Here is a 15,820-nt window from a genome sequence, read left to right on the forward strand (position 1 = left end):
GAAGCGGTACCTCCATTCTGTTTTATACTGAGCCTTTCCCACATATTGACCTTCTCTTCCTTCCCAGCCAAAAAATCTGGGAATGAAGGACAGTATCTGTACATCTAGTACGAAAGCAGAAAAACCAGCCTATCAGAGGTAGAGGACTTGGTCCCAGTCAAGAAGATAAGAGATGCAGGCACTGGGCTGGAGTTAGAGAACATGGGTGGAAGGGAACAATGGACTCAAAGCAAAAGCTATTTGTGAACCTCCTTTATGAAAGACAAATAAATGACTGAAAGATAAAAAGAAGTCTGGCCAAAAATAAGTACACATGTACATAATTTTGAGAAGAGTTCAGAAAAAGGACAATGGATCTTCAGCTTAAATTATCTTGTAAGTATGTTTTAATTTATAAATATCTGAAGGTTTTGATGATTGTCTCCAAAAAGGTGTGATAAAAAAATATGCTATGGAGAATATAATCTTCTTGTGTGCAGCAACCAATTTATTAAAATGTATCATCTCAAAAAATGTTTAAAAAACTAAAAAAAAAATAAAATGCATCATCACATGATATCCTTGGATATTTATTTCCTCTAATCCATAAGAAAGAGTAGACATTTTTTTGGTCACACTTTTCTCTTTTGAGGTACAACTCTCATTTCCTTTTTACTTCTTATTTATCGTACTTCTTCCCAACAATCCCATTTTACTCCCTTTCATAAAGTAAACTACAGTTTTCTGTGGCGGTAAGTCTGAAGTCCTCTGGCCTGCAGGATCTCTACCTCATGGACATGTTTCCATTACTGCTCTTCCGCTTTCTGACACTAGCCCTTAACTCCAGCCAACTCTTCTTTTGATGGCCTCTTCACACCATGCGTTTTTGGTTGCTGACTTTGAAATAATAGAAAAAAATATATATTGGCATCTGCCCTTGGTTCCTAGCATAGAGTTTCTAAATCTCCTGAGTGATGGAAGCATTTTTGTTCCAATGAGGCAATGCTTGGCGGGCTCCTGAATGAGGGCTGGTCACCAAAAAGCTATGATTAGAAGCTGGAAACTTTCAGTCCCACTCCCCATCTTCCAGGAAGGGGAAGGGAGGTGGAGATTGAGTTAATGATCAATCATGCCTATGTAATAAAACTTCCATAAAAAAATCTCAGACATATGGGGTTCAAGGAACTTCTGGGTTGGTAAATATATCTACAAACAAGGAAAGTGTCTCACCCTAAATCCTATGGTATCCTTTATCATATCATTTATTATAAACTAGTAAATGTGATTGTTTCTATGAGATCTGTAAGTTGTTCTAGTAAATAATTGAATCCAAGGGAGGAAGTCACAAGACCCTCTGATTTGTAGCCATTTTGGACAGAAAATGTGAGTAACTTGGGGACCTTCTACTTAAAATTGGCAACTGAACTAGGGAGCAGTCTCTGAACCCTAAACACAAAGGTCTGAGCCCTTACAATATCAGGTCTGTGCTAACTCCACGTCAGTGTTGGAAGTGACTGAATGACACCTAGCTGGTGTCACAAAGAACTTCTTGATGTGGAAAAAAAAAATCAAAACACAAAAAAACCCATACATCTGGTATAGGAAGTGCTGGGAGTGTGGTAACTGTTTTAAGAGTGAAGAGACAGAAGTGAGTTTTTCTTTTACATCACTTCTCTCTTTCTCCAGTTATTCAAAGCTAACCATTCTTCAAAGTACAAATTCTGGAATCATCTGCTTCATGAAGTATGCCCTGAGTACCTTTGGCTATAGGGGAAGAGTGTAGAGTGGGATTGTTTCCGAAGGGCTTACCTGAGGATCAAGTGAGAGCTTTGCTCTGCATCAATAAGACAATTCTGGACCCTTGTAATCACTCTCCTTTTTTTAAATCCCTGAAGCAAGTCCATGTGGGGTTCTATTATTTTCAGTCAAAGCTCTTTGAATGAGGTATGTGGCAAGTACCACATATAACGATTGTCTCGTACCGTCCTCAATAGTGGTGGGCACACTGGAAGCATTCAATAAATATTGAGATCTGCTCTGAACAACACAGTAGCCACTCATCACATGAGGCATTTGGGTACTGCAATGTGACCAGTACAAACTGAAATGTGCTATACATGTATAACACACATGCAATTAAAAAAAAATAGTGTAAACTATCAATATATCTCTGTATTGATACATAGTGAAATAATATATAGGGAGTTAATTAAACAGAATTATTTTAACACATTTTAACCTTTTTAATGTATCTAGTACAAAATGTAAAATTTCATGTGTTGCTTACATGATTTTACACTAGACAGCACTGATTTAAGATGGTGTTTTTTAAAATCAGGAAATATGGAAGGAAGATTTCTATTTCCCAGAATTTTAGGAGCTTATACGAAAATTTACAGTTTACCCTGTATATTTAGAATGTCTATCTGCACATAGATATTGGTATTTTAGGGGGTGTTTTCTGAGAGTTTTGTCTGTTTACAACATACGAGCTTAGATCCATTCCTAACTATGTCATTCTTCTCAGATATAAAATTGTATCTAAGTTAACAAACATTGGAAAACATCATAAAACATCATAGCTCAACCATATATGCTCTACAGCAAATCTTCAGTGATTGAAGGTTTAAGGCAGAAACAGGATTATTTTATTTCATTCCACTTCAATTGCTGAAAAAAATTCATGTATTGGAATGCAAGTCACTTTAATCTTCAAGCTTGAGAACATGATAAAATATTTCTGTTACAAGTCATTTCAAATAACATAGTTTTTTAAGTTTCACATAACTAATTTTTAAAGTTAAATGCCTGTCAGAAGGCTTAGTATGAAATGACTCAATCTCTGAACACATTAAAAACATAAATATTTTATGAATTTCAGCTGGAAATTTATACTGCGTGCCAAAGAGAATTTATCATCAATACAAGAAGTACTTACTTGATACTCTTGCAGGTTTTCCTGCAAAAAAAAAAAAAAAAAAAAGGAAACAAGTTTTGTTTAAGTCAGATAAAATGCAAAGACATTATATGTTGATGGGCCAAATGAAAGTACCTAACATCTTTTGACTTTATTATTTAAGAGTTAATGAAAGAGTACAACAATTCCCTGAGAACATGCATCTTTGAATATATTAATCGCTTTTACATGAAATATCAGAAAAGCTGTTAATCACTGTAGATGTCACAACATATTTATGCTTTTTAAAAACTCTTGCTGGGGCACCTGGGTGGCTCAGTGGGTTAAAGCCTCTGCCTTTGCCTCAGGTCGTTATCTCAGGGTCCTGGGATTGAGTCCCTCATTGGGCTCTCTGCTCAGCAGGGAGCCTGCTTCCCTTACTCTCTCTCTCTGCCTGCCTCTCCGCCTACTTGTGATCTCTGTCTGTCAAATAAATAAATAAAATCTTTAAAAACAAAACAAAACAAAAACAAAAACAAAACTCTTACTAAAATCAGCAGGATCTTTTTTTAAATTAAGTGTCTTGGTTCAACTCAAATTATAGTTAACTTGAGTAAAATTACTTTGTGTGATGTAATTAATCTAAATATTTGTTTAAAGTTTCCAAATTCCATAAACTGTATTATTGTGAATTATTTTCCTTTCAAAAGTAATAAGGACGAATAACTAAACCTTAAAAAGCAACATGCAAAATCAGTTTAATTTTTCATAACCTTTTGCCTGTTAGTATCAATGAGAAGCCATAATTCTTCGAAGTAGTGGTTTTTTTATATTAAAGTATTTGTATATAGGACAAAAATATAAAGTAAATCTTTTTTTTCTTGAAAAAAAAAAAAAAGACTGGTAACATCTACTTTCTACTAGCATTAGTCTAACTTTTTTTTTCCGTATAGTTGACACATAATATTACATAAGTTTCAAGTGTATAAGTGAGTTTATACTCACAAATTTATACATTATGCAATGTTCACTACAAGGGTAGCTACCATCCCAACATTAGTCTAATTTAAAGGGCTGGTCTTGAAAATACACATTTTTAAATGCATGTGCATTACATGATTTATTTTGAGACTTACAGAGTTTCTAATATAAACCCAAGAATTACAAATTGACAAAAAATTTATTGGCATTAGTTAATGCCAGTAATTTTTTTTTCATTTGAGATATTTATGGTTTCTGTGATAATACAGTCACATGCCTCATGTATAAAATTACAAAACAACATGTTACTTTTCCTTTAAAAATACTATCATTGGCTAAAAGACAAGAACTTAAAAAAGGAATACAATAAACATTTATTGAAATATAATAACCATCTTTTGAATGAAAGAATGAATAAGAATGTGCCTATATTCTCAACTAGCTCAGGGTTAGTCTTGTGCTTTCATATATAGTAATTTGTCCTGTGTATTCATAATATGAAAACCTTGGAAATGATGGACTGCAGATTGGCAAGAAGGTACTGTTCATTCAATATCTAAGTCCCTTGTAAAGCCCTCTAGTTATAGTTCGAACAGATCACTCCCTTGGGGACAATGTTGGGTACATTTACAGTTTACTTTTGGGCTGCTCTGATTAATAGAAAGCTTCTCTCTTATGTGAGCCACAGTGTGATGTGGTAGTGAACTGTGATTGAATGAGTTCGTTAAGTCTTTAGTGTCATACGTGGAACCAAATCCTTTCCCTACCATGTAAACATTCTGAGATGTTAGACTTCTTTCATCACGCTTTAAATTGGGCATCTTTAAATTGGGCATGATAATTGGGCTTGCTCTGAGGAGTAAATGAATTAATTATAGGAAAGTAAGTGCCAATGAGTTTTTTTTAAGTAACTGGTATCTTCTCATTCTTCTGGCTAATTATCTTAAAAGATCTTAAGCAATATCTTAAAAGTTAAGAAAATAGAAATAGAAAGTCTATACCCCTATCGGCTCCTACAAATTTGGTTTATTTTTTATGCTAAATTTTATCCTCTAATATTACTGATATTTATATGTCTAAATTACACTTGAGTATATGTCTAAATTATATGTCTATGTATGTCCTGCTATTTCAGGTGTCCATAATACAGTAAACAGAAAGAAGGGACCAGTGAAAAAATAAGCCTCATTTCCCCTTCCCACACTGGAGTTCTATACATTTACTATGAATGAAAACAATTGTTCCATTATGACATGTTTACTTAGAGTCTTAAAATTTAAAACATTTAAATCTTATTACATTTTGAATTAATTAGTTTAAAATTATATCACCCAGACTATATATTTCAGTTATAACATCCATTTACAAATTTTTGGTAGTCAATATCACCAAAAAAGGTCATTCTCATTTTAGGTAAAGGACATCTTCCTGCCATGCACATACAGGCATTTTCCCTCTACCAACCACTTTTTGTTTAGGTGGAATTAATTTAAAGGGCTAAATTTAGATAATAAAAAATATATTTATGATATTGGCTATATTTATGTAAAACATAAAATAATTCTCAGCTATACCTGTTTTTATAACTATATCATTTTTGTCCTTATTATGCATACTATGAAAGTCTTTTGTAACAGAGAAATTTATCTTCTGGTATGTACTGGATTAGTTTATTGAATGTTTATGTTGTTAATGTTCCAACTTCTTCACATTTGCTAATTTTCCATTGAAATGTAAACCTCCTGCTAGATTTCCTACCTGTCCACTTCCTCTGCTATTAGCAGAAGTGTATAAATGCTAGACTTCCTTGCTTTTAAAAAATTCATTGTTAATATTAAGTGCAAACATAATTTAGACACCTCCATACCAACTTAGCATTTGAATATTTACAGAGTTAATTCAAGATTACCTTTTGTCACATTGTGTGATTGAAGACTTTCTTTTCTTGTTGAGACTGTCGATAAAGAAAATGTAAATTAAACTATGAAGTTTTAAAGGGAACTTTCATGAAAATTTTGACTGACTTCAACTAAGATTTGGGAACATGGGAATAATTTAAATATTGTAAATATTTTCTCAGGGTGTTTTAAACAAATTTTCTCTTCTGCTAACACTTAACAAAAATATATATCAGGAGTAGAGATTGTTTTGTTTGCATAAATAGAGATTAACATGATTGCAGGGATTATAATATTTAAGTTAAGGACAATCCATTTACAATGGGTCATTCCAAGTAACTGAATTCAGGGATAAACCAAAAAGACCAAAACAAACAAAAAAAACAACCTTATTATTAACAATCTTTTTGGTATGTCTACAAATGCCTTCCTCTTGATCCGAAAGAATATTTCTTTGGGAAGTAAGACCTTTGTAAATATTTCAGATAACTCCATTATCATATTATATTTTGTAGTTTGCCAAATAAATACACCCAGCGTTAAAAACACAAGCTGCTTTGTGATGCTTCTAAACTTGTTGCTCACCAAAGGCACAACACATGAATGAACACTTGCTGGGAATGGCCTGCCATCCACTCGTCCTTCGACATGGCCATTACCACATATCCACTGGCTATTTTCCACATTTCTTCTTTTAATCATACTAGCACTCCTCATGTACACAAATAAAAGTTTTATTTTAAAGTGATATAAATAAGCCTCAACTCAACAATTCTGACCTCAGGGCTTTGCATTATGCTTCTCCATCTTTTAAAAATTACCTTTTTCTTCTTTAAGATGTTTCATTTCTGCTTTTTCTGTAGAGAAAAATAAAAGGTAATTTTGAGTCACATAACATTTATTCATAGGTCTTCCTGAGGTCTGGAATTAAACTTTGTGTAGTCAATATTCACATCAGGCATTATATGAAAAGAATTCTACATTGTTAATTTAGAAATAGCAGAACCTATGTTTTTATTTTCTTTAGATATCTAACAATAAGTGATATCTACACTCTTGCATGGAAAATCCTACAGTGAACTGCATTTCTGATATGTGCTTTAAAATCTCTATCCACATTTTCCAGAATTGTTTTTAAATGATAATAATTATGTATTTTTTATTTCTGTGTGTTTACTGTTAGTTTGGTGTTCATGTCTTTAAGTGTCATCTTTACCTTTACTTTCTTTTTCAGATTTTTCAGTTTTCTTCTTCCCTGGGTGGGGGGAATATAACAACAAGAAATCATCAGTTCAAAAAACATGACTTTCTTACCCAGTCTTGAAGTAAACAGTTGGAGATGGGACTTAATCCCATAAGTGGAGGGGGTTAGGGCTCTGCATTTTCAAGATGTGGCGGAAGAGTATACCTCCTGTGTGTGAGGATGTATATATTTTTGTTATGATTGGTTATTTGGCTTATACTCAGTCACCAGGATGGCAGAGCCCCCTCCCCTTCTCTCTCTGTCTTTGTTTTTATGTGCTTTGAAGGGAAGCTAGAGCAGACCATGCATTTAATTAAATGTAAACTAGTAACAACAGGAGAAACATCTACATTTTCAGTTGTTTTCTTTCCGAAATGAGAATTAAACTGGTGCTCTGGATGCTCAAAAAGTAAACTATGGGGAAAAAAATGAGAGTCCCAAAATATCTGGAAGCAAAATGTGGACACACGCTTTTCAAAACAGTTTCAGTTGATTGATGATTTTCTTCAACTGCAGTTATCAGACAAGAGTGAGAAGAAAACCAATACGTAACGAATAACAACCACGTATGTAGTGGGAATGTGGCCTATATTAACTCATCTAATGCCCATAATGAGCTTTTCTGGAAGTCATTTTCTTTGTCCTACAGGTGAAGAAACCAGGAATCTGAGCTGGTTAAGGGATTTTCCCAAATGTAACACAGCCAGACAGAGACTCAAATTTACATACAGATCTGTTCCCACAGATCTGTGTTACCTCCTTTGGGAAAGTTAATATTTACCTGATTCTGTGACTTCTGATGTTTCCTCTTTCCGAGAAAAAGAAAAAATACAGTAGAAAAAGAAAAGGAAAGAATAGTTTTATATTTCAGTAGCAGATAATTGAGCTTTATCTCAAGGTATTTCCTATTAAATGCCACTAATAATGACAGTAAACACATATGCTCAAAATGGCAGAGAAATGCACTAATAACCAATATCTCTGAAAACTATAACTAGAAATCTATTTTGAAATTAGAACTACTCTACATACCAATCTAAAACATTCTATGCCCGTACAGTAGAATTAATCAGTTGAAGTCCTTCGGTTGTTTTTCTTAATTACAAATTACAAATTATAAATCTTCACAGACTTTTAACTTGATCTTCATATATGCATACATGCAATCATTCATTGAATATTTATAAAGCAACTTCATGTATAAGACGTTACACTAAATGCAATGGGTGGGGTTGTGGGATGAGGCTGAAAAATATCATAGAAATAAACTCAACTCACAGTGACTACTGTCAGAGTAGTGAGACAAGATATAAAATGCTACTTATCTTTAGTCTATGATAATACAAAACCAGCCCCACTTTTTGTTCTTTTAGTTAATGCATACACCAATGATATTTTAAAATATAACGTGGCAGGTTTTTAAAAATATATTCTTTCTCACAGTTCAGTTCAAGTGAGAACGTTTCTATAAACCTGATCCATTTAATTATCAGTCTTCTGTAACTTCTCTGGAAGCTATATCCAAAATTCAAGAAAAATTGATTAAAATATTTTATAATAATGAAGATGAAAAATGAATAACGTTTCATAAACAGAACAGTACTTACAAGAGATTATGGTGTTACATCATGTTAGCATTGTAGCTTTGACTTTCAATCCTTAATTTTTGTAATACTTTTCATATCCATAGCAATAATAAAAACTAAATGTACTAAAGATTTTCTCCAACCCGAGGGCAACGTTTAATATTTTAACATCAAATTCAATTAGAAGAAAATTGTAGCTGCATTTGTAAGGAATCAGTCATGATGCTCTTAAGAAACCAAGTTATTCCTTGGCATTTAAAAATTTTAGATACAACTCTAGATATACTTTTGTTTGAAATGCACATATTTTTACTCCAGGTTAAAGTCTGGGTCATAATTTAACCATATTAAACAATAATTTAATTTTTATGAAATTACATAAAACTTCATAAATTTTCAAAAACTGTTGCATTCTTATTACTGCTTGGAATGTCGAAATAAAACAGAGATTCTGAAATACTAAAAACAGCTTACCTTTAGGCTTTGAAAAAGTAAGATAATAAAAAACTAATATGCTAAGATTCAATAATCAGAGACAGGTATTATGTGTTCTGAATTCTTCTTAACTCAGTAGTGATTATTAGAGGACTCTCCATACTATGTTTACTCAATACATCTTAACAAATCAAAGTACATAAAAGAGAGATGAAACCACTTTTTCCACACAGGCATTAGTTATCTTGGTAAATATATTAATTACACAGGCGTGAAAGCAGGAAACATTCTTGGCATTCCCTCATATATCCTGGTACAGTGTAATATATCTAATAGGTGCTCAATAAAGACATGTTCAGGGATCAATGAATACAATACACACAGTATTCTTTGTCAATCAGAATCATTTACATAGGTAATGGCATACTGGTTATTGTATTAATAAACATACTTTTTTTTGGCTGCATATACAATGTAAAGGGATAAAATTAAAGTAATTAAATAACAAATTCTTAAAATTTTAAAGTAGTACACTTACTTGAAGTTGGTTTAGGTTTGTCTAAAAAGTAAAGAAGAAAAGAAAACCAGCAATCATTTTCTACCTATAGTAAAATACCAGCCCTTTATATTTGTATTTCTGTATGTTTGAGTTAAAGTAGGAATAGGCTAAACATATTGAAATGAGCAATAGAAAATGCATTTTGAATAATTTTAAAGTTATATTCCTAATGAATTCCCTATAGAAGAAATTATACAGCTTTCGAATATAAAATCTTCTTGGACTCTTTATCCCTATGAAACCGTATCTCTGATTTGATGCAATATGAATGCTCACAATAATTTGAATGCCTTATTATATCTGAATAACATAAAATGCATATTCTGGCATCATCTTTTTAGAATACATGTTAATATTAATATTAATTATTTAAGTCTCCCAATCCAGCATTTTAAATGAAGAAGTTGATTTTATAAAATCTCAGGAAGAATGGGGGCACCAGTGTGGGTCAGTGGGTTAGGTGTCTCAGTAGGTTAGGCATCAGATTCTTGGTTTTGGCTCAGGTCATGATCTCGTGTTCCTGAGATCTGGTTCTGCACTCAGTGGGGAATCTGCTTCTCTCCTCTCCCTTTGACCCTCCCCCTGCTTGCATGCTCTCTCTCTCTCAAATAAATCTTAAAAAAAAAATCCTTTTTAAATAAATGAAATAAAATCTCAGGAAGAATAAATGAGTGGTAGGTGAAAAACACAAAACTATATCATCTAAGTATATGATCTCTTTATCTGATATTCTTTTTCTTCTGAAATTATTAACTAAAAACATTGATTATGTAGTCATACACCTAAAGACTCATTTATTCATAAAAAATGACAACATATCGTCATGATTGTGAAGAATTCAAATCATTCAAAATTGTGTCAGCTAATTCTAATTAATTAACTGTGGCAATATAAATGAATCCAATTTATATCAGAGAACAATTAGAAATATCTATAAAAATTACCACTTCATAAAAAATTTTACTTTAAAAAATTTTACTCCAAAAATAAATTCACAAAACTAGATTGGTAGACATATTTATTATTGAATATCATTACAAAAGCTTGTTAGACAACTTAAACACACCAATCAGAGATTAGTTAAGTAATTTGTACAATTTTACAATAGAATACTATTAATGTAGAAATTCTTCATGTGTTGAGATTAAACAATCTTCAAAATATATTAGGGACAAGGTAATTTATAGTATTTATACAAATCTTTGTGTAAATAAAAGTGGGGAAATATATATATACATATATATGTGTATATATATGTATATATGTTGTGTGTGTGTATATATATATGTGTGTGTGTGTGTGTATATATATATATATATGTGTATATATATATATATATATACACATATATATATATATATAATGAGATGATAAGAAATAACAGCAATTACCTATTGGATATTTTGGGAATGGGAACTGGTAGAATAGAAAAAGAGAGAGGAGAAGGAGGAATATTTTCACAACCTCCTATAGTATATGCCTTAGTGTTTGAACCATCACAACTATCATATTTTTTAAAAGTCAAATAGCAGGGGTGCCTGGGTGGCTCATTTGTTAAGCATCTGCCTTTAGCTCAGGTCATGATCCCAGAGTCCTGGGATCGAGCCCTGCATCAGGATCCCTGCTCAGCAGTAAACCTCTTTCTCCCTCTCCCATTCCCCTGGCTTGTATTCCCTCTCTCACTTTCTCTCTCTCTGTCAAATAAATAAATAAAATCTTTTTTAAAAAAATCAAATAGTGAGTGGTGCCTGGGTGGGTCAGTTGGTTATGCATCTGCCTTCGGCTCAGGGCATGATCCCAGCATCCTAGAATCAAGCACCATTTTGGGCTCCCTGCTCACTAGGGAGTCTGCTACTTGCTCTCCCTCTGCCTCTCCCCTTGCTTGAACTCTCTTTTCAAATAAATAAATAAAATCTTTTTAAAAATCGAATAGCAATTTTTTAAAGAATTAAGCTAACATTTTTCTATTCTATATTTAAGAAAAGATATCAAGTTGAAATTCATAATTAGTTTTCAGTAAAATGGAATTTGTGTAATTTGGCAAGATATTTTACAATACTACAGTGAATCAACTTAATCAGTATGATGAATGATATTAATATTGACAACAGTGAAAGGGGTTTGTTAATCATGAAAGCAATACTATTTCATTAATACTGCTATATTATAACCATAAGAGACTCTTAACTACAGAGAACAAACTGAGGGTTGTTGGCAGAGAGGTGGGTGGGGGGATGGGCTAAATGGGTGATGAGCAGGGCCTTTGTGATGAGCACTGGGTGTTGTATGTAAGTGAAGAGTCGCTGAATTCTACTCCTGAAACAAATATTACAATATATGCTCACTAACTAGAATTTGAATAAAAACTCAAACAAAAAAAAATACTGCTGTATTATAATAGCATGTTTGGCAATCCTATATATGTTGGTTATAATATTTAGCAAAATGTTTGATTGTCAACAATAACATGACCCTATGTCAGATAAACTAGATTTTACTAGAAAACCACAAGACTAAACAGTACTAGAAATAAGATGAAAAGCGCTTATATGTTTTAATTTTTACTTTAATAAAAATAGTGAATTAAGACAGAATATAAAAGCACCTGTTTTTGTAGATGGAGATTCTTTTTCTTGGTGTTCACCTTTTTCTAGAAAGAGAAATTAAAATTAATTGGCAGGCTGTGGATTGTGTAGCAAGCATTTCTTATTTATGTCTTTGTAAGTGATCGTCAGTTTCTGCGGGAAGCATGCCCTCAGAGTCATTTGCATGTTGGAACACAGAAAGAACATTGCCATAGAAACACATTATAAACATGGTTAAGTTCATCCTCAGGGTAACCTGTAAGATAGTACATAAGGTTCTAGCCCTCTTGGGGCCATGTGGTGTAAGAAGAGGATAGAATATGACAAAGAGGAGAAAAAAAGAGGAATTTTCTTTCTCTTCCAAAGGTAGAGTCATTCCTTGCTGATACTTTTTAAAAAATGACATTCGCCTTTGGCATCTTATAAGTCCCCCTTTTTACCCTTCTGATTCCTTCTAGCTCCTTTCCTGCCAGGTCAGAAGCAATCTGTGCTGGACACTAGTTTCTTGTTGAAAATTTAACCTGAACCAGCCCTATATCAGAAAGTATCACATTTTGTGTTTTCATTTTCCTGGTCCACCCTCTCTTTCCAGATGAATCTCAACTGAGTCTAGAAAAGGTCAAATGGAATCAAATGTGTAATTGATACTCCTTCTTAGCCCTCTGAAAAACACCTGAAATAAAAATAAGAGAGCTCTGTCTTTCATTAAGAGTGGAATTTCAGATGGAGCCATTATAGGCTAGGACTTATGTTGAGAATTGTTGGAAATAGAGCCGATCACTGCCAAGAATTAGTTCTTTCTAATCATCCCCAGGGTTAGTCCTCCTGAGCTATTATTGTCCTTTTCTTCCGTCACTCCTGAATTTGGGGATTCTAAAAGTACTACTATTTTTCTTTTCTTTTCTTCCGTCACTCCTGAATTTGGGGATTCTAAAAGTACTACTATTTTACCCCAACATCATACATCAACAGTGAAGTAGGTGGGAAGATGCAGGACCTCTGTTGTCATAAGACTAAACTGGATATTTATAAATTATCCAGCATGTAAGAATAAAACTTTCATAAATTCAATTTGCATAAATGTTAATATTAAATAAGCATGCAAAACAAAATAAAATTGATATTCAACTTTTTAAACTGGCATAATAATAGCACTACAAAAGTATAATTATTACATAACAATAATAATATCAAATCCATCTTTAAAGCACATGCAATTGGTTCTAGAATGTGAATATATTCTATTAGGCTCCATACATTTGCACTTTCTCTCTTGAAACCACTTATATGGTCTCCTATCTGATCTCATCAAATTCATCTTCGGGCTGTGTCAATCCATTTTTCCTGTAGGATCCAGGGAATATTTGACCAACATGCTTTCACTGTAGTTGTGTTTCATAAATACACAGCAGTGGAGGACCAACATCACAATCTGGACACAATTTTGGACTTAATTACTACCAGTGTGACAGTGAACCCATGTTTATGCCTTTCTGAGCCCAATAGTCAGCTTTTAAACTCTCTGCCACTGTAATCTCTGAATCATTCCTGAATAGTAAAATAGATGACCTTTTTACATTCATACTCATGCGAGAAGTCCATGATTTTCAGGAAAAAAATGGCAATATGATTACAATCTCATGGATTTCTAACTACTGAAGTCTACCTACAGTACAACTAATGCTACTTAAATAAACCAAAAACAATATGTGGTTCATAACACTGATGACTGAAATGATCATTTCAATTTTCTTTGTTATTCATTATGAGTGTTTGAGAACTAGCTGGTTCACTCTAACCTCTCAGTGGTATTTTATAGTCTAGATGGAGTCGCTCTTTTAGTAATAGTTACATAGTGATACAACTTCCAAAGATTTCTTCTGTATAACTATAGCAAAGCATTAATTAGTAGTGAAATGCAAAGATGTGAAGTCAAAGCCATAGCAAAACATTATTTTATCATCTATACAGGTATTTTAGATTAAGGCAACACTAAAATCAGCAATTAAAGAAAAAAACAAGCAAATTGTTAAAGCTGAAGTAGCCAAGCCAAGCTTTTCAGACTTTATTCTTTTCATCTCTTACTTGCTGGTTTGGGCTTGACTGTGGATAATGGAGAAAAGTAAATGGCACATTGATGAGTGCAAACCATTGAAAAAAAACTCTTTAGATTCTGTATTTATTTCTTTTTTGCTTTAGGTTCTCTTCTTATATTAAGCTTAAATTAAGCTTATTCCATTCTCTCTGAGCACTATTATTGCACTCTCAGCAAATACATCAATCACACTGCTCGCTGAAAAATTATGACACACAAAAGGTATGCAAAATTTAAAACAATCTGTATATTGGCACACAAATACATTGGGCTAGCATCTTGATAATCCCCGAATGCCCATATAGCAAAATGAGATCCTCAGTGAGCCATATTAACACCTTAAGGTGCAAATTAGAGGAATGGTGAAATTATGAGCTTTGATAATGGCTTTAATAGAGTACAAGGAACATGTCAGGTGATGTGTAAATGACCTTACAAGGTTTATTTCTTTCCCGTGTGCTAATAGTCTATAATTTTATAAATAATTAGTTCTTTCCTGAATTCTATTATATTTCCTCTGAGAAACTGTATTTAAATCCTGATTAGCATGATTATTTTAGTTAAAATGAAGAAATTACTTCATAGACTTTTTTCTTTTGAAATGATTTTTTAAATAAGGAATGGGACTCCATAAACTGCCAGTTACCCAGGTGGATAGAATTTCCACCTTGGAATTCAATGGAAGAGATTCGGTGGTTTAGGATGTCAGTTGAGACGACATCCATTCATCCCTATAGGAAAGAACTTCAGAATGGCAAGAGTGTGTGCATTATTTTTTTCTTCTCATATAAAATACTGAGAGATAGACTATTTTAAATATTATATGTTCTGTACGTTCATACAACCATATAACTATCTGTAGAACCCTCATTAAAGGATATTATTCTATCTAATGCATGAAGAACAAATTTCATAGTTTCAGATTCTTGTGATTTTACTATTCGAGGAAAGGTGGTTTTAAAATAAGATTAAACACCTAGCAGTATATGATTATCAATGTATTACTTGGATTACCTCACGAGTTATGTGTAAGTTTAGATCAATCACAAATAATTGAATTACATCATGCTAGTACTCCACTGTTAATTTTATTGACTATATTTTTCAGCTATTTACAAGAATTCACAATCTTAGAATTTATGGCACTAAAGTGCCATAAATCACACTTCAGTGATGATGATGATGATGATGATGATGATGATGATATGTGTGTGTGTGTGTGTGTGTGTGTACCCACATAACATAAAACTGATACACAGAAGGAAAAGATGAAATATCTTATTTACCTGTTTTTTCTATTGTGGTAGCTTTTACCTGCTTGACAACTTTTTCTTCTGTGATAGGAAAAAATGTTAACACAAGTAGAAAATTTAAATGCCTCGGCATAAAACAATGACATATGTCAACTATGATATTTTGTTTTCTCTTTGAAATAACACCGATCCTGAGAAAAACTTAGCTGTGTTTTGCTTTTTTGTTTTTTTGGGTTTTTTTCCAGTAAAGCAGCAAGTGATATCTTCTATTCAAATTGGATGGAGCACAAAGAAAACGTGTCCAGCTGCA

The 15,820-nt window shown here is 32.7% G+C and overlaps 1 protein-coding gene across 1 annotated transcript in view; it reads right to left on the reverse strand.

The window, feature by feature from the left end:
• TRDN (triadin) overlaps positions 1-15,820 on the reverse strand; it is a 391,390-nt gene that overhangs the window by 26,819 nt on the left and 348,751 nt on the right. The window contains exons 28-37 of the mRNA XM_032862438.1: positions 15,544-15,591; positions 14,248-14,265; positions 12,183-12,227; positions 9,557-9,577; positions 7,779-7,805; positions 6,971-7,009; positions 6,576-6,611; positions 5,766-5,810; positions 4,296-4,298; positions 2,918-2,938 (exon numbers count right to left, since the gene is read on the reverse strand). Of these exons, the coding sequence (XP_032718329.1) occupies positions 2,918-2,938; positions 4,296-4,298; positions 5,766-5,810; positions 6,576-6,611; positions 6,971-7,009; positions 7,779-7,805; positions 9,557-9,577; positions 12,183-12,227; positions 14,248-14,265; positions 15,544-15,591 (303 nt within the window). The remainder of the gene's footprint in view (positions 1-2,917; positions 2,939-4,295; positions 4,299-5,765; positions 5,811-6,575; positions 6,612-6,970; positions 7,010-7,778; positions 7,806-9,556; positions 9,578-12,182; positions 12,228-14,247; positions 14,266-15,543; positions 15,592-15,820) is intronic.

This window comes from Lontra canadensis, unplaced genomic scaffold (assembly GCF_010015895.1).
Source record: "Lontra canadensis isolate GAN:19392208 unplaced genomic scaffold, GSC_riverotter_1.0 scaffold23, whole genome shotgun sequence".
Classification (NCBI taxonomy): domain Eukaryota; kingdom Metazoa; phylum Chordata; class Mammalia; order Carnivora; family Mustelidae; genus Lontra; species Lontra canadensis.